A 20,508-nucleotide genomic window follows, 5' to 3' on the forward strand; every position below is an offset into this window, starting at 1 on the left:
TAGTGATCCCAAGATATTCTATTTGCTTATTAGACCATATAAAATTATATTGATCAGATAATGTCTTAACCACTTTCTGTGATAGGTTAGTATACATGGCGATAGATTTGGAGATATTAAGCTTAAAATTAGAAACAATACTATAAGATTCTATTTCTTGCATTAGAAAAGGCAAAGAAAATTCTGGGGCGGTCAACGATATCAGAGCATCATCCGCATATAGGGATATTTTTAGTTCAGTATGTGCAATGGGGAATCCTTTGATGTTATAGTTTTTTCTTATAGCGATAGCCAAAGGTTCCAGAGTTAAGATATATAAAAGTGGGGATAATGGACATCCCTGTCTGGTACCGTTTCGGAGTGGGAACCATCCTGCTAATATGTTGGGACCAACTGTCCTAGCAGAGGGGTTAGTGTACAATGCCATTATTGCATTACAGATTCTACCCTGGAAACCAAATGACGCCAGTGTCTCCCTAAGGTATCCCCACCCGACCCTGTCAAACGCTTTCTCAGCATCTAGAGACAGGGTCAGGAGGGGAGTATCAGATCTATTTGCCATGTCCAATATGTCAATTATTCTTCTAGTATTGTTAGAGGACATACGTCCAGATACAAACCCAATTTGGTCTCGATGGATCAGTTTATCGATAACAGTGTTTATTCTAGCTGCAATAATTGCAGAGTAGATCTTCATGTCAACATTTATTAAAGCAATGGGTCTGTAATTTTTTGGATCATTGGGGTCTTTTTTAGGCTTTAAAATAGGGATTATATTAGATTGGAGAAGTTCATTAGGTGCCATTTTTCTTTCGATAATCTCATTAAACAAATCAGTTAGTGGACTAACCACTACTGGCATCATATGCTTGTAGAAAGCGTTCGTAAAGCCATCAGGGCCAGGCGTTTTATTCCATGCTAGCTTTTCAATTTGTTGCTGAACTTCTGCTTGTGTAAATGGTAAGTTAAGTAACGCTAGATCTGACGGGGAGACTGTCGGAATCTGGATATTTCCCAGATATTTTAAAACGTCACTGCGTTGAGGGGTATCCTCAAGGTTGTACAACTGTGTGTAATACTGGTTAAATTTTTCTCCTATTTGAGTTGGAGTGGTATAGGTATTATTTCCTTCTATTAATTTTTCTACCCTATTTCTCGCTTGGTGAATTTGTAATCGTTTTGTGAGATTTTTAGATGCTCTGTTTCCCGTGTGATAGTAGTTCACTTTTAACTTTTTTATATTGATTTGAATTCTTTGTTCTTCTTTAGAGTTAATTAAATGTTGTATTTGTTTTAATGAAGTTCTTATTCCATCTGAGGATTGTTGTTTATCTAAATTAGAGAGCCTATAAAATTCAATATATAAATTTGCCAGGGATTGTCCATTATTTTTTTTAAAAATATGTCCCATTTTAATCAGGTAACCTCTTGTTACTGCTTTTTGTGTACACCAATTAGTGGAACAAGAAGTATCCTGAGGGCAATTCTCCTCAAAGAAGTGGGTTATTAGAGAAAGTAAATCATTTCTATTCTTCTCGTTTTCAATTAGTGAATTATTAAGTCTCCAAGTGGTGATACCCGGATAGGGAGCCGTACCTATGTCCATAATAATGAAGCTATGATCTGCCCAGATATTTTGCTTAATTCTAACTTTGTGGATAAGTTTTAAAGAAATAGGGTTAGTTAAACATAGATCTATCCTAGAGAATGATCCATGTACGTGAGAAAAATGAGTATAATCTCTCTCATTGGGATTGTATATACGCCATGGGTCACAGAGGTTGTATAATTTACATATATTGCTAAATCTTTTTGCTTGTTTGTATATTTTTTTATCTGTATTAATCTGCACCCGAGATTTTTTATCTAAAATAGGATTTAATACACAATTGAAGTCTCCGGCGATAACCAAAGTACCCTTAGATATTTTATCTATCTTGGTCATTAAGTGGGAGAAAGTGGTCATTGGGTCTAGATTAGGTAGATACAAATTCACGAGCGTATATGGCTTATTGTCGATATTACACACTAAGATAATGTATCTAGCCTCTTTGTCTAGATCACAGTGAATAACTTCCAATTTGAGGTCATTCCTAAAAATGATTGCAACACCCCTTTTTTTCCTATCAGTTAAAGACGCATGGATGATTTTTGAGTATAAATTTCCACCCCAGGTTTGTCTAGAATTTATAAGCCAGTGGGACTCTTGAATAAAAGCTATTTGAATTTTTTCTTGAATTAAAGAATGATATAGCCTGTTCCTCTTTTTATTCGTATTTAAACCCTGCACATTAGAACTCAGTACTCTCAAAGATAGCAGATTTCAAGGTTTAGGGGTTCCACCGTCTCAGTCTGAATAACATTCATACATCCATTCATTCCTAATTTTCGGGAAGGTCAGACCGGTATAGGGCTGACCCGCCCCGAGAATATAGCATACCATCGGTAGAGATTTCTACCGCATCCTGTGGAGGCCATAAGGTCTCCGGAGTAAATGTAGCAAAACTACATATAGAGGGGGAAGGACTCCAGGGGGGAAAAGAGAAAAGAAAAGGAGAAGAAACAACAAAAACAAAACAAAAAAAAAAAAAATCCTTCAAAATTTGTCCAAAAGGAAAGCAAACACTTAATGGGTAAATTATAAATTAAAGAATTATTTTTAGGGGTTTTCATCGTATCCATCCTCCATCATTTAGATTATGAATTATAAGTAGTGTTATCAGCATTATCAAAATGATTAAGAGATAAAAAGAGTGAAAAAATAAGCCTGAAGTGTACTATCATACGATGTAAGTAGACCAGAAGGGGTTAACCTCGGGGTTAATATTGTGTATCCCGTGTGTGAAATATAAATTATAAATAAATATGCCTGAAGTATGTTATATAACCGTGTAAATATACCACTAAGGGTACCCTCGGGATTAGTATTGTGTATCCCCTGTATAATCCAGTTGAATATAGAGTGACAGTATCTATGTGTAAATATTGTATATATCTCATAACGTGGTAAAACGAAAGTAATTGTTATCAGCATACATGTGGAGTTAAAATATGTTAATATTGTGTCTACATCAAACGACATTGAAGTATTAAGATTTATCCTACTTTGTAAAAGGAATATAAGATAATAATATCTATGGTGTATTTTAACAAAAACAAAAAATAACAAGTTATCAATAAATTTGAATAAATAAATAACACTAAATTCCTTCCCTTCCCTTTCTCCCTCCCTGGCGCCCTAGCACCCCAACGAGACACTCATTATTCCTATTCTGTTATCAAATTCTTTAGTTTTATCCATTGTATCAATTTTGTGTTCGAATCAAATGTCTCCCTGATGCCTTCAAAAGTGAGGGCTATTTTTACTGGAAATAGCCATTTATATCTAATGTCTAGTTTTCTAAGAATTTGTGTTGAAGGGTGGAATGATTTTCTTCTCGTTCTGGTAGCGAATGATAGGTCTTGATAAACCTGGATCTTTTCAAATTGTCCAGTAGTTGTCGTGTTTAATCTTGCAAGCCGAAGAACTGTATCTTTAAATTCGGAAGAAGTGAAGGAAACGATAATGTCTCTGGGAATATCTGCTTGAAGAGCTTGGGGCTTGAACATCCTATGACATCGTTGTATAACATTATCCGGTATAACAACGGGTAAATTCAAAGCTTGAAAATATTGATATAAGGTCTGTTTTAAATTTTCCTGTGGACCTGCTTCTGGAAAATTTCTAAACCTCAGATTATTGCGTCTGCTTCTGTCTTCCATATCGTTAATTTTCAGCTCCAGTTCTTGGATTTTTTGGTTCATTTGTTTGTTTTCGTCAGTAAGGGAATGAATATGAGAGTCCATCTTGGCTATTTGATCTTCAAAATTTTGAAATCTTGCGATAAGTGCATGTATTTCCTGTTTAATTTCTGATTTAATTTCGGCAGTACTTATTTTTAGAATATTCTTGATTTCTGACAAATTAGCGCTTAAACGGTCTTGTAGTTGAGAGGCAGTTATCAGATCCTTATTTTCCTCAGTCATGGGGTTATCCACATTAGTCAGTGATTCATCCAAATTATGTTTGTTGTTTTTTGTATTTTCTTTATGCTGTTGAGGGGAGAAGTATGTAGACATTGATCTATCTTGAGGTACTTCTTTTTTGTCCTTCTTTCCCGAGGTTTTGTTGTCTTGAGTTTTTCTTGAGGCCATATTGAAATCGATACTTAGTGGCCGGCCCTTGTTATCAATTTTAATTGGAAAGCAGGTATTTTCAATCTCGAAATTACCAGTGAGACATTAAAAATATTTCAGTTTTTGAATATTACTGAGCTTAATTGACTGTCTTCATTTTGTGTAAATATGTAAACTTTTGATTTTAAAATTTCTATTATTCTTGTCTGGGTTGTTGCTTGAGGCCGTACTGGAATCCCTTCTTAGTTGGTCGGACCTTGTTGTCAATTTAAATAAGGTAGCAAGTGTTTTGAATGTTGAATATTCCACGTTATGCAGTAGGGATAATATAGTTGAGAAGTGTAATTAGGCTACCATTGGCTGTCTTCCAATGCTATAAGTATATAGCCTTTTTTTTTTTTTTTTTTTTTTTTTTTTAGTTTTATTGACTGGGTTTTTCTTAAGGAGTGTGTAGAGTGTCTTCTTAAATGACAGGCGCTGTTGGAGATTTGTTGGGAAAGTCGATAATTTGGGTCTCAGGTAATCCACTTAATCACTATAAGTGATGTAAATAAACAATATAGTTGCACATCAATTAGCAGTTGGATTTGTTGTCTAGGATTTTTCTTAAAGCAGAAATGAAGGCATTACTTGTTAGACTGTATCTTGTTGTCAGATTTAATAAAATAGCAGATGTTTTAGATCTCGAGTTTTTCCCCTTAATCAGTAAGGCTGATGGAGATATAAATTATAATTATGCATCCATTATTATCTTCAATTAGAGTGAAGACATTTTTTTTATAATTTTAAATGCTTAAGTTTTTCTTGTATCTGTGTTGAGGTCACTGCTTAGTTGACCGGCCCTTATTGTCGGTTTTGGTGAGATAGCAGATATTTTCGGTCACAAGTTTTTCACTTAGGTAATAAAAAATGGTGCAATTATAAAATATGGTGGAACATCAATTAAGTAGCTTCATTAGCTATAAGTATATGGCCTTTTGATTATGTTGTATTAAGTTTGTCTTAAGGCCATTAATGAGGTCTCTTTTTTAGTAGACCAGCTCTTGTTGACAAGTTTTAAGTAGGCAGCAGATATTAGGAGATGTTTTAAATCACCAGTTTAAGTTTAAGTCTCAATTTTTCACTTAGGCAGTGGGGTCGTGCAATTGCATAATATGAATTTACATCACTTGACTGTCTTCATTTAATGTGGATAAATATCCTTGCTGGTATTCAGTAGAATGTTGAGGAAAAAAATAGTAATTCCATATATGATTTAGTAATTTGCCTTATACATTATAACTGGAATAATTTTGAATTATGAAGTAATGCACTTATCTGAGATTTCGTATTCAGGTGTCATACAGGGATGAAATTTGCTGAAGATGTGACTGTTGTAACTTCGTCCATCCAGGAAATAGCAATCGGCGTTAGTGAGTATCCAGGCGGGATCATCCACATGAGTATTCAGAGAGTGGTATTACGCCTATGGAAGCCTGTGTACTCCAGCTTATATATTATAGAGAAGACACAACTCGGGAAAGCTCAGTGTCTCAGTGTCTCGTGCGGGAAGCCTGGGCGTTCATAGCAGCGTGGTGTATCTCGCCATGCTCCACAGAGTCCTTCACCCCTCCTATTCCGTCACGCCCGCCGTCAGCACGTCAGCACGCCAGCACGTCGGCACGTCGGCACGTCAGCACGTCATGACGCCCTCAATTGCAGTTTTTATAAACTGCAATAATTACTTGTGAGGGTTTACTCCTCCTCTAGTGGCTGTCTACAGATGGTTTTATATAGCATAATCTGATTAGCAATGATGTTTATATAGTCCATTGGTGGGTGACAACATAGGTGTTCACACAAGCATGGAAGGATACTGTTGATGTTACATTCATACATGCATATTATCTTTTACTTCATCCTGACCTATGCCTGTTGTAGAACCTGTTTAAACCCAAGGAGTACGATGTTCATTCTCCATACCCGCTCAGCCTTTTTATATTTCCTAGGCCAGCTCATCATATTGGTCAGATTATAATAAAAATCACAATAAAGAATTATCTGGATCTTAAATAACCACAAGCAATATATAAGAGTGATATATCCAATCATCATATTTTCTATCATCTTTTCCAATAGGGAATATATATATATATATATATATTCTAAAGACAGGAAACACATGTTACTTTTACCACTCACTGTCTTTATGTTAATGCATTCTTCATAAATATGTAGTGTTTTCACATCTCTGCAGACTTTGCTTTGTGTGACATTACAGGCCAAATATACCAGCTATTCTTTCAAAGTGCATTTCAAATTAAAGGCCAAGATAGGATAAGTGAAAAACAAAATCTGTCAGCTATGCATCCAAATTGGTTATTGGCTTTAAATTTTAACTTCACTTTGAATTCTTGAAAATGTTAATTTTAGTATCAATGGTATTATTTCCAATATCAGTCGTTCTCTTGTGATATCAAGCTGGTCTATTTCCGTGTTGTAGTTTGGGTAATGAATTTTTTTTGTGATATCTCTTGTTCTTTGTTCTCAGTTTCGAGAAAATGTCAAAGACTTGATGCCCAAGCTGCCACCTCACCTTCAGGATGACTACTTCCTACTTCGCTGGCTGAGAGGTGAGAGCAGTATGGAGTAGTTAACAAGACACTGTGCGATAAACAATGCACGTGGGTCCTTGAAATAAACTTTATTGCTGTCTGGAAATGAAATAACACTGTAATCTTTGGGCATCAGCAGAGCCCTTTAGCCCTTGGAGTATCAGTAGAGCAATGGGACAAGCTGTAAAAATTGATTAACCTACTCAGCCCTGTAAAGAGGCCAAGTATCTTAACGCTTTGAGATACCTTTATTCTGAGATCAAATGCAGAATAATCTTTTATCTTTGTACCATACAGTGCCTCTTATACCTATCAGATGGGTCTCTTGTCACAAGTGATAATTGCTGAAAAATGCCATGCTATGAAAAACATTGAAAAAACAATTAATGAATAAAGGGTTTTCACTTGGCACGATACTGATGTTTTAATAAACTGTCAACCGTGAGCTTTGTGATAAGAGTTTCTTGTATCAATTACTACATATTGCGATCCCTTGTTTGTTATAAAAGACTTGTGCAATAATAACTCTTGGGATGAAGTCCATATAACTTACCACGAGCATTAGTTTATTTCTAACCTTTTCAATGCCATGGTTATATTTAATACTTTTCCAAGAGATGAAAATATAGCACTAGCTTTTTATATACCGTATATACTCGAGTATAAGCCGACCCGAATATAGGACGAGGCCCCTAATTTTACCCCCCAAAAACTGGGAAAACTTATTGACTCGAGTATAAGACTAGGGTGGGAGATGCAGCAGCTACTGGTAAATTTCTAAATAAAATTAGATCCTAAAAAAATTATATTAATTGAATATTTATTTACAGTGTGCGTGGATGAGTGCAGTGTGTGTGTATGAATGCAGTGTGTGTGTATGAGTGCAGTGTGTGAATGAATGCAGTGTGTGTGTATGAGTGCAGTGTGTGTATATGAGTGCAGTGTGTGTGTATGAGTGCAGTGTGTGTATGAGTGCAGTGTGTGTGTGTGTGTGTGTGTTGCAGAGCCTTGGTGGGGGGTGGGCATTTTTATTATGAATTTTTTTAATAATTTTTTTATTATTATTTAATTTTTTTTCGTTCCCCCCTCCCTGCTTGATACATAGCAAGGAGGGGGGCTCTCACTCCCTGGTGGTCCAGTGGCGTTGGCAGTTCAGTGGAGGGGGGCTGGCAGGAAGCTGGCAGGCAATGTAAATTGCCATAATACAGACATTGACTCGAGTATAAGTCGAGTTGGGGTTTTTCAGCACAAAAAATGTGCTGAAAAACTCGACTTATACACGAGTATATACACGGTACATATATTTTGTATCTAGTTAATCAAGTCTTTAAATAAAGGATGGTTTCTATTTGTCTTGCTCAATGGGTGTGTCTGTCTGTCTCTAGGTGTGTATATTTATATACCCTGAGATGTCAAGCGGCTCTGTCACTGTGTGTGCTTTTAATATGTGCGCATAATTTGCAAAGACCCCCAATAGTGACATCCCTAATGGGAGCTCGGTGTCCATGGGCAAAATTAAGGGTGAGATTTATTTACCTTAAACTGTTCCTCACGGGTTCCACCTTCCTCTTCCGTCTGGTCCTCTTTAGCTCCTGCAGCTTCAGCTGCCAGAAGTCGATGTCAGCGCTATGCGACAGTACAGCACTGAGGTTTGTGGAGGATCCTCTATAGAAAGAGGCTTTTATCCTACAGTCATCACTAGTGACAGTTTGGGTAAATGACAAGCTTGACAATAGATAACTCTGTCTTTTGCCAAGCATTGTCAGGCGTAGGGAAAATACTTTGACTCAGTATATCTTTTGACTGCGTTGCTATTTCTGAATTTTGGAAGGTTAATGCAGGGGGAGGGAAGGAGGGAGAGAGAAAAAAAATAAATATGATAATGATTTTGGGGTGAAAAGCTTGACTATGGATATCTGCGTTTGCATTTCACTAACCCACTTTCCCTATCGTCCAAGAGCCCAGTGGGATCAACCAGGTGCAAAAATCAGCCAAGTTGATGTCTCTGTACATTTGATTTATTTCACACTTTTTAGACAGATGGAAGACACTGTCTAGCTCATGGGTTTGTCCAATTGTGTGTAACGCTTGTGCTAAATTTTCACATTACTCAGAAATGGGTACAATTGACAAAGGGATTGCAAATTCTTGCCTAAAATAGCTGAAGTTTTTACCAGTTTGCCTGTTTTGTAAAAATGTGAAATTCCTGTGTAAACTATCTAAAATTCCCAGGTTGTGCCATGGCTTGCCCTTGGTACTGAAAGGGTTAGCGATTATGCTTTGTGTGTTTGTAAGATAATATCCATGTATAATCTCTGTCTAATCCCCTCTCCTCCGCCCTCTCTTTCCAGCCCGAAGCTTTAACCTGCAGAAATCAGAGAGTATGCTTCGAAAGGTGAGGACTTTATACTTGCGATTATGATAACATAGGGAACCTTTAACCCTCTGTTTTCTGCAAGCAAGTCCACAAACTTCATAAACAGATACTATTTATAGATATTTGTACACTAATTGTACACCAACTGAGCTTTGTACTTCATTCATTAACCCCTTAAGGACGGAGCCAAATGTACACGTTGTGAACGAAACAAAATGTAAACATAACCTGGCATTTGCGCTATATGTCTGTCCAACCGTAATTCACCTCTTTCATATTAAATGCACCCCCCCTTATTATATATCATTTTATTCAGGGGAAAACAGGGCTTTCATTTAATATCAAATATTTAGCTATGAAACATAATTTAATAAAATACACATATTTGTATTCAGCAAAGTCTCACGTTTAAAACAGTACCTTCTATGTACAGGTTTTATGGTGTTTTGGGAAGTTACAGAGTCAAATATAGCGTGTTACATTTGAAATTGAAATTCGGCAGATTGGTTACGTTGCCTTTGAGACTGTATAGTAGCCCAGGAAATAAATTTACACCCATAATGGCATACCATTTGCAATAGTAGACAACCCAAGGTATTGCAAATGGGGTATGTCCAGTCTTTTTTAGTAGCCATTTGGTCACAAACACTGGCCAAAGTTAGTGTTAGTATTTGTTTGTGTGTGAAAAATGCAAAAAACGCCAATTTTGGCCAGTGTTTGTGACTAAGTGGCTACTAAAAAAGACTGGACATACCCCATTTGCAATACCTTGGGTTGTCTACTATTGCAAATAGTATGCCATCATAGGGGTAATTTTCATTCTTGGGCTACCATAGGGTCACAAAGGCAACGTAAGCAATCTGGCGAATTTTGTGAAAAAAGTGAAACACAAGCCTTATATTTGACGTTGTAATTTTTGAAAACACCATAAAACCTGTACATGAGGTGTACTGTTGTACTCGGGAGACTTCGCTGAAGACAAATATTTGTGTTTCAAAACAGTAAAAAGTATTGCAGCAATAATATCGTCCGTGTAAGTGCTGTTTGTGCGTGAAAAATGCAAAAAACGTCACTTTTACTGGCGATATCATCGTTGTAATACATTTACTGTTTTGAAGCACTAATATTTGTGTTCAGCTAAGTCTCCCGAGTAAAACAGTACCCCCCATGTACAGGTTTTATGGTGTCTTGGAATGTTATAGGGTTAAATATAGTGCTAGCAAATTAAATTCCCTATACTTTCGGCATGGGTTGTCAGGCAGTTCCTGCTAATTGTAATTAATTAGGATACCTAATTATGTAAAAATATTACATAAATATATGTGTAGAATTAATATATGTATATATATACATATGTGTATATATACGTATATATATATAATTTTTTTTAAATATTTTTATTTATATATAGGTATATATATAGCGATATATACGTATATATTTACGTATATAGATATATATATTATTTCGTTCTACGTGTATTGTGATATAAATATATATATATATATATATATTAATATCACAATACAGTTAGAACGAAATAAAACACATCTATATATTTTTCAATATTTTATTTTTAATTATTTTTTTATTTTATTTTTTTACGTATTTACATATTTTTTTTATATTATAACAATAATTATATATATATTTAATCAGTATCAGTCTACGTGTAATTTGATATTATTATATATATATGTATAATTATATATATATATATATTAATATTAAAAGACACCTAGACAGTGTATGTGTGTGTATGTATATGTGTATATATATACTTAGATCATATATATATAATATATATATGATCTAAGTATATATTTTTTTTATTTTTTTTTGAAGGTAAGCAAGAGTTTATTGCTTAAAGAAACAGTTATGAAAAACAATACGTTCCATTTCTAACACCTTGTCAGTTTGCAATATCTCTTTTTTTTTCAATTTATGTTTTTATTAGAATTGGATATTCATAATATAACTTTGTCATAACATGAGAGTAATACCAAGAATTAGGTAACATAAGATTATAACAATAATAAGAATTAGGTAGCACAGTATTATAGTGATGTCTCAGAGTTCACTATGTTGTAGTGTAACAGATATCAACATGACTATATCTACATTTAATGTCCGGTTATATTAACAAGTCGTCTGTTGGGGCTGTAGTAGGTATATTTGAAGAGTAGGTGACGCTTAGGTGAGGTTTCAGGTGGTGACTGTTCTCGCGCTACTTGCGCCACAGCTGGTCAGCTATGCGGGATCCGAGGGTGTGTGTGCCGCCACTTAGTGGTGAGGCTTGTGAGTGTCTCTTGGGCATTTTCGCTATATACATGTTTTTCTTCGGGCCCAGATTGCTTTTGGGTGTACTCTGCGCTGCGGTGTCATCTTCTTTGGATTCTGGCCCCCCGGGCTCCGGAAGGTGCAGCTGGTTGAGAAACTCCTTTTGGTCGTCCATAGAGGTCAGGATGAGCGTCTGGTTTCCCCGTGGTACCTCCAGGGACCCGTCTGCTCCCCATCGGTATCTGACTCCTGCTCCTCGCAGTTGTTTGGCAGCTGGTGCAAGTTGCCTCCGTTCCACAAGTGCTGCGAATGGTAGATCCCCATATAGGGCCACCGTGCTGCCTTCCATTTGCACAGTGCCCAGGTCTCTTGAGCGGGACATGATAGCGGCGCGGGTTGCCATATCCTTTGTGACCACTATAGTGTCTCTAGTCGCGTTTTCTGGTGCCGTTGCCGCTTTCCGGATTCGAAACGCTGGAAGTATTGCGGCGGGGTCAGCGCCTCCTTTAAGGCCCATTGAAGACAATAGGCGATGTATATAGGGTATTAATGCCTCTCCTTCCACGTTGTCTGGAATCCCTCTGAGGCGTATGTTCCGCCTTCTGTGTCGAGCTTCCATAGTGGTGACAGTCCGGGTTAGTTTCTGGACTTGTGAGGAGAGGGTCTGCATTGTGTCTTGGGAGTTCTGCATCTGGTGGTCTCTTGCAGTTTCTCTAGTTTCCATTGCTGTGAGCCTTTGTTGGATGTCCCCCACCTCTTTCTGTGTGCTCAAAATATCTGCCCTCCACACTTCTCTCATTTCTTGTAAGAGATCCCTGATGTCTCTTTTCGTGACAGGGGATGATTCTGCCTCTGATTCTGTGTCAGGACATGGGGGCTCTGACTCTGCTGTATGTGAGGTAAGGCTTTCCCTATCGTCCTGGGAGTCTTCCTCTGCACTGCTAACTGCGGCCGCCATCTTGGCGGCTGCCTGTGGATTAGGCCTTGTAAATGATAGCCGGATATCGGCTAATTTGGGTGTCTCTGGCTGGCGGTTTTTCTTATTTTTGCGCTCCATTCGTGTCTCTAGTCGGGAGGCGTGTGTGTGGCCGATTTTGGGAGCTGGATGTCAGGTGAGTGCTTACTGTTTTGTCCGCTGGTACGGAGCTCGGCAGCCGGCCACGCCCTTTTTTACACTTATTTTAACTGTTGTTTATTTGATTTCAGCCAGCAGGGGGACTAACTGTCATTACAGTTAGTCCCCCTGCTGGCAATGCCTCAGCCAGCTATCCTGGCCATGTGATTGTGAGGTCCTCGCAAGGACCTCACTCTCACATGGCCCGGGGGGGCTGAAGAGGACGGAGGTGCCGCGGGGGGCTCTCTGGGAATCCCCCCAGCCGTGATCGCCGGCGTGGGATCATTGGCGACCGGGTAAGTGAAAAAAAAACGGAGGGCGTACAATTACGCCCGGCGGCGTTTAGAGCCGCTTAAAAAAGGACGTAATTGTACGCCCTCCGGTCTTAAGGGGTTAACCCCTTAAGGACACAGCTTCAGAAGCTTGTCTTACGCTTAATGACACAAGCAATTTTTGCATTTTCTGGCTGTTTGCGTTCAACTGCAATTTGCATCTCTCTCGTTTATTGCACCGACACATATTATATACTGTTTTTTTAAAGGACAGAAAGGGCTTTAATTTGATGTAACGTATATATATATATATATATATATATATATATATATATATATATAAATGCTTATTTATTATCAAAAAAATACAGAAAAATGAAATTGTTTTTTTTTTTTTTACAGTTTTTGCAATAATAATGTGTGCATAATTAGTGCAGGTTAAAGAAAGCAATTAAAAATAAATTCATTTAGTTGTTCTGGTTTACAGAAAATATAATGTGTCTGGCATTTTCAGTTTTTTTTGGTAGTTACAGGTCACAAAGCACAAGGAGTAAAATAAACTTTTAATGTGGAGCAATTTTAGAATTTGGTATGTTTGTCTTGTAAGCTTAATAGCCATAAAAGAAAACAAAATTGCCACACAAAAGTATATATTTATATAAAGTAGACATCACAGGCTATTTACCTAAGGTTGTTTTGACACTTTCTATGCAGTCATTTCACCGCCAACCTCTGCTAAATATTGGAGAAAAATTGAGTTTATTTTGGTTTTTGGCACACAAACTTATAACAAAGAACTTCTCATGTGTATTTTGTAAAGTTGGTGTGTGCTATTCCTTTACAAAGTTTTATTTTGTGTTCAGTTACACCTGCTGAGTAAAATGACACCCCCTTTGTATGTCTTTGGCACTATTTTGTGAAGCTACAGTGCCATATATGAGACCTGTCCTTTTCAGTATTCACAGTAGATTTTTGAGAGACGGATTTAATGAGCCAATGCTTCCATTTGGGGTATTATAACAGTTTGACTGTTCAAAAAAAAAACACAAAGGCCTACCATTTTTAAAAGTAGACACTCCAGGGTATCTCATATGGTGCATATTGTGCCTTAACATGCCCCCATTTTTTCACCAATATATGCCAAAGTATGTGGTAAAAAATTATCTTGGGCAATTTTTACATACGGATTACATTTTTGCTGGGCCTTTTGTATATTTCATATGTGCCACTAAGTTCAAACCTCCCAAATTATGCTCAGCTAAGTCTTCTGAGTAAAATGACACCCCCATTGTATGTCTTTGGCAATATTTTGTGAAGTTACAGTGCTGTAAAAGAGACGTGACAAGTTTACGTTTTTAAGTGTGAATTTTCATGGAGGGTTTTGATGTGTCCGTGTTCCACTTTGGAGCACTTGAGCAGGCTACATATTACAACTACACCATAAAGGCATACCATTTCTTAAAGAACACATCCCAGGGTATTTCAAAAGGCATATTTTGAACCTTAGCGTGGGATCATTTTTCCGCTAGCTTGTACCAAGTGTAGTGGTAATAAGCGTTTTTTCTGCCTTTTTGACACACAAAGTGAGTTTGCACAGTATATTTTGCAAACCTTATGTGTGCTACGACTGTAAAATACTTCATATGTTGCTCAGCTATGTTGGCTGAGTACAGCAATACCCCTGTATTTACCTTTGCCAGGTATATGTGAATGTTGAAGGGGCACATTTTAGACGCAGCCATTCAGTTTTTTTCTAACTTTGAAGTTTTACGCTGTGTCCATGTTCCATTTTGGAGTAGTTTAGATGGTTGGTTATTGAAACTTCCCCCCAAACACAAACTATTTATTAAAGAATACACCCTGGGGTAATTCAAAAGGCATATTTTGAACCTTAGCGTGGGATCATTTTTTCTCTAGTTTGTTCCAGGTGTAGTGGTAATGAGTATTTTTTAATGTATTTTTTTTTTAACTTTTTTAAACTTTTTAAAACTAGTTTTTAAACTTTTGTTTTGCTTATTATTTTTTAAAAACTTTCTAAACTTTCTTAAAACTTTTTTTTACAGATTTAACATTTTTCTAAGCTTTTTTTGCTGTTAACCCCTACCTAGCAGTAAGCAGCACTAACCGTAAATTCCCCATTTGCCCATAACTCCCACCCACCCCAGCTAGCAAAATATATAATTATAAAATATTTAAATTAATTAATTAAATAAATTGAACCCCTGAGAGTTAATAAATAAATAAAAGTTAATCCTCAGGGGTTAAAACAAATTAGATCACAGTATAATACTGTGATCTGTATTTTGATCACTGTAGGCAGTGATCGACTGGCAGGGAAGGGGTTAATTTTTATTTGGACTGGGTAAAGGCGGGTGTTTTTTTTTTTTAATTTTTACTTAAACGTTATTAAAACTTTTTTAAAAAAAGTAATTTTTAACTTTTTAAAGCTTATTTTAAAACTTTTTAACGTTAACCCCTAGTTAGCCTAACTCAAAATCCCCAAATTCCCCACTAACGTCCACCCACCCCAGTTAGCTAAATATATCATTTTAAAATATTTAAATTAATTAATAAAATAAATTTAACCCCTGAGGGTTAAAAAAAAATAATAATTAACCCTCAGGGGTTAAAAAATAAAATCAGATGACAGTAAAATGTAATCCCTGCCAATTGATCACTGTAGTCAGTGATCAATTGGCAGGGAAGGGGTTAATTTTTTATTAAAATGGGTAAAGGGGGGTGGGATTTTATTAAAACTTTATTTGTTTTTTACACAGGGGGCAGGATCAGCACTGATCCGTCTCCCTGCACTTCACACTGAACCCGGAAGTGCAGGGTGGCGGAAGGTGAGTATACACAGCACATGTGCCCGCTCTGACATGCTGTCAGAGCGGGCACATGTGCTGGGACAGCCCGATCCGGTGCTCCCGGTCTGCCTCTAATACAGAGGCAGACCGGAGCACCATTAACACCGCAATCGCCGCGATCTGGGGTTAATTTTACCGCGTGACGGACGAGGTCCGTCACCCGTCGTTAAGGGTATCCCCAGGATGACGGACCTTGTCCGTCACGCGTCCTGAAGGGGTTAATTTAATTTTTTATTGGTTGAGTGTATTAGAGCCGCTTATTGTATAATTTTGTAGTGCATACATATAAATTAATATCTTTGTCTTGGTTTTAAGGGACACTATAGTCACCAGTGCAACTACATGTATTCCTGACCCTATAGTGTTAACACCACCATCTAGCCCCCCTGGGTCCCTCATGCCTCCATAAATATAGCAACAATCTTACTGTTTTCAAGCCAGAAGCTGTAACTCTGCATGCTGTTTGCCTAAAAAAAAAGAAAAACAGTCTGCTGACATCATCAGAAGTTGTAGCCTGATCCAATCACAATGCTTCCCCATAGGATTGGCTGAGACTGACAAGTAGGCAGATCAGGGGCAGAGCCAGCATGATTCAAAAACAGCCCTGCCCAATCAGCATCTCCTAATAGAGATGAATTGAATCACTGAATCTCTATGAGGAAAGTTCAGTGTCTGCATGCAGAGGGAGGAGATACTGAATCACAGGATGCTCGTGCACAGCAGATCTGAATGGATGGAGGCATATTATGCCTCCATCAACTCCGAAGTACCTCTGGTTCACTGTGAATGACTGCAACTGGAGGTGTTCCTAGCTTTTAATGTAAACACTGTATTTTCTTAAAAAATAAAGTGTTTACATGAGGAAGGCTGCCGGGAGCTATAGTTCTCACCTGAACAACTTCATTAAGCTGAAGTTGTTCAGGTGACTATAGTGTCCCTTTAACCTCATTCCATGGGAGCGGCTATCTTTAAACACTCTTAGATTTGAAAAACCACTTATCAGACCAAGAACCATGCACAGTATAAATGGCTAAAACTGGCTGTTTAAAACTGTGGTTATTTAAGTTGTACATGAAAAGCAGGATTTGAGAGTTTCCAGGTTATCTACATGGTCTTTGGTCAGGCAAACAATGCTTCTGATCAACAAAGTCTTAAAAGGACACTTCACTGCCCAAATGCAAGAAAATAAAATCTCTGTTTAGTAAATATATCCCCAATAAAAACATGTATGCATTTAATGGTGCATTTTTTCATTCGGGTATATCTAAAACATCAAATAGTGTAAAGTATAAAAAGGCACTTTTAGTTGTGCAATTAATATTTTAAAAACCAAAAAATATGTGCAATATTATTTCAGCTGCTATCCACTATTAAGTGCTACCTTTCAACTCCTTTAACCCCTTAAGGATACATGTACAAAACCAATTAAGAATGTAGCGCTTATGTATAGAAAATTATAAATCACCTTTTTAAAAACTTTCAGAAGCAGGGTTTCAGCAGGGGAATATCTATAAGGAATAATCACATATAGTATAGATCACACTTATATGAGATAATTAATATTCTTATATGATGTACACACTCACAAACGGAGAGCTATAGACCCAGCTCTGGTTTGAATAGCCTCTGGGTCCATACAGGTGTTCCCCCTTTCTTTCCGATATAATTCCAAAGTCTGTGGATAAATAGAGGTACGCCAAATAGCGCAGTATTGTTTTAAAATATTTCTAAAAATATAATATGCTCATCCCAAGTGGGTACTCACAAGTATAGAGTCAGAATACACTAACTCAATTTAGCAGCGTCGTGCAGATTATCGGTATAATTAACGGTATTGGGAACCAGGATCAGTTAAAACAATTAGAAAATGTATTAATACACTGTAATATATAAAATTAAAAAGCCTCAATGTGCTTAAAAAAACGGGACGCGTTTCGCCACTGTAAACGTGGCTGGCTTCTTCAAACCGGGTTATAATACAGCAGTCTTATCCTTAAGGACACATGACATGTGTGACATGTCAAGATTCCCTTTTATTCCAGAAGTTTGGTCCTTAAGGGGTTAAAATACCTCTAAAACACAAAATAAAATAATTTAACCCATTTTTGAAGTGCTTTGAAACTGTGACATCCTGAATATGTGAACACAGTTAAAACCATAAAAGGCTTATTCACTGAACTCTGCATTGTAGTGAATGGGAATCTGAATGGCAAAGTGTTAAAAAAACATTGTTTTGTCATTTTTTTGTAGGTGTGTATGTGAGAGAGAGAGATTCAGTGATGGCTAGGTTCTTTGCAATAATTAAATAACATGTATGGCTCTACCTCAAGTCTCTGTCTTTCCTTGTGTGGCTTCCCATGTTCTTCTACCTTGATTTAATATTTTTGACTAAGCCTTCAAATGATTTAAATGTTATATTTTTATATATATTGTGGATCTTCTTATTTAACCTGTGCGTTCTTTTGCAGCATGTTGATTTCAGGAAACACATGGATTCTGACAATGTGCTGGAGAACTGGCAGCCTCCAGAGGTGAGCTTGGATGAAGAAACAAACATTATCCCAACTTATCCCAACTGATTCCTATATCGCCATCTCTCAAGAAGTGGCATGTGGTGCCCTAGATAGCTTTTTTTCACCCTGCTGCAGAAATGCTCAGGACTTCTCAAGTGTACCATCATAATTTATGCTACCATAGCAATATTTATCATTGCTGTGCTACACCAGCCAGTATAGACAGCGCTTTCTACCTGAATGACATATTGCAAAGTCTTTCTTCCCCTCGTATTGGTGATAAGCAGCATACAATTGTGTGAACATTTAACTTTTTTTGTACATAATCTTTGGAAGCATTACAAACTAAGGCCATGATTTAAAGTGGAACTGTCACTGCTTAGGGTCTTTGCATAATTTCCATAGATACCACAACAGTTACTTTGCCGCTGGGGAACCATGTGCCGGAAGGTGGGAGGTGAGTTTAACTTACCTTAACCTGTCCCTCACAGGTGCCGTCATTCTTTTAGGCCAGTCCTCTTCTTCTCCAGGTGTTAGAGTACATTAATGAAGTCTGTGGATCCTCCTTAGACAGAGCCAATTCCTGAGAAGTTGACACGTTATTGCCACAGTAGCAGTAGAAGAGTCAAGCTTAGTCCCTACTTTGTCTCAGAATATCTTTGGACTGGGTTGGAATTTTCTGTGATTTTATCTTTATGGAATACTCGTTTTGCAGGGAGGGGTGACACGGTCGCTTTGATAAACTTTCTAAACGATTAAATACAGAAATTTCCAATTAATGTATCTACAAAAACTTCCAAAGACTTTAATGGTGACTTGTGTTATTAAATCACTTGTAAAATTTTCCAACAGTATTGAATCATTTGGAAAGCTTATTAAATCAAAACCCAAGTTAAAAAACAAAACGTTAAGTATTTGTCAGGACACAAATCTTTCCCACATTACCTTCTGCAATTCTGCGTGTTGTCTAACATGTTGAGAGCAGTTTTACACTTGAATGTTGCAGTACATTAGACTTTGACCCAGAACAACATTTGTGAGTATTATGTTAAATAAAACAAAATATTCTCTGGAGCATATTGAAAGGTTGTTTACAGAAGATAAAGGTCCGTACAGGCTGTGTAAAGCAGGGTTGTGCCTAGCTTGGATGGCCTGCAGTTGAGAAGGTTATTTGGCTCCTGCCCAGAACTGCAAAATCCTCTGATCTGCCAATAACCTGTTCTAAACCTGCAAAGAAAGGTGTCAGATTAGCAATAATCCTGAGCTTCACAGCCTTGTGCAGGCTTGTTGATGTATATCATATATAGATAGATGGATAGTTACTAAATGAAGACAGGTCTACAATGAGAGTTAACCCTCCATGCTAGACATGACATCTCACACTACTAGGTACGATTGAGCTGCATTTTCATCCAATCAGAAGCTGAGAATTGTGGTCAAACAAACCTGCTCTACACTTACTACAGTAAATAAACTCATCCAGGGTTATTCACTAAAAACAGAATTCAAAGTGTATTTCAAAATATGGACAAAATAGCTGATTTGAACAAACTCTCCAATTCAGCTGTTCTTCGCCTTAAATGTTGAAATTTACTTTGAATTACTGACAAACAGATGTCACAGATTGCTTTATTAACACATTTCATTCTTCCACACATAGATAATACAGATTTTAGATTTAGATTTACACTCCACGTGGGTATGTTCCTATTGTACTGAGTAATCTGTGATGTTTTCTGAAGGCTGAACTACCCAACACCTCTTAATGTAATTTTGTTCTTTTTCAGGTGGTCCAGAAGTACTTGTCTGGTGGGTTATGTGGGCATGATCGTGAAGGCTGTCCCATATGGTATGATGTAATTGGTCCTATTGACCCCAAAGGTCTTCTATTCTCAGCTTCTAAGCAGGACCTCATGAAGACCAAGATGAGGGACTGTGAGTCAATGCATAAAGAGTGTCGTGCTCAATCAGAGAAGGTGAGATCACTGAATGTAACTAGAGCTATATATTTATTTAGCTCAGCATTATTTCAATGATAGGTAAAAAAGATAATATATACAGGATAAGCAGTAGTATCAGTTCTACATACCGTATGGATCCAACAGACAAAAATAATCTCAAGAAGACAGTGTATTCTCAAAACAAGTCCAATGAGGTAAAAAAAAAGTTTATTTTAGTATTTTAAAAGTCAGTTAAACGTGTGTATGTCACATCTTTAGCTAACTAAAGCTGGTCAGCTAAACTATCTTGTCTTATATTTTCAAAATAATTTTTTTTTTTTAAAGATCTTTTTTTTGTCAAAACATTTATATTTA

The 20,508-nt window shown here is 37.0% G+C and overlaps 1 protein-coding gene across 1 annotated transcript in view; it reads left to right on the top strand.

Moving 5' to 3' along the window:
* Positions 1–20,508, top strand: part of SEC14L2 (SEC14 like lipid binding 2) — a 56,041-nt gene that overhangs the window by 18,421 nt on the left and 17,112 nt on the right. The window contains exons 2-5 of the mRNA XM_063454765.1: positions 6,707–6,788; positions 9,122–9,165; positions 18,149–18,211; positions 19,981–20,169. Of these exons, the coding sequence (XP_063310835.1) occupies positions 6,707–6,788; positions 9,122–9,165; positions 18,149–18,211; positions 19,981–20,169 (378 nt within the window). The remainder of the gene's footprint in view (positions 1–6,706; positions 6,789–9,121; positions 9,166–18,148; positions 18,212–19,980; positions 20,170–20,508) is intronic.

The sequence above is a fragment of the Pelobates fuscus genome, chromosome 5, assembly GCF_036172605.1.
Source record: "Pelobates fuscus isolate aPelFus1 chromosome 5, aPelFus1.pri, whole genome shotgun sequence".
In the NCBI taxonomy this organism is placed as follows: Eukaryota; Metazoa; Chordata; class Amphibia; order Anura; family Pelobatidae; genus Pelobates; species Pelobates fuscus.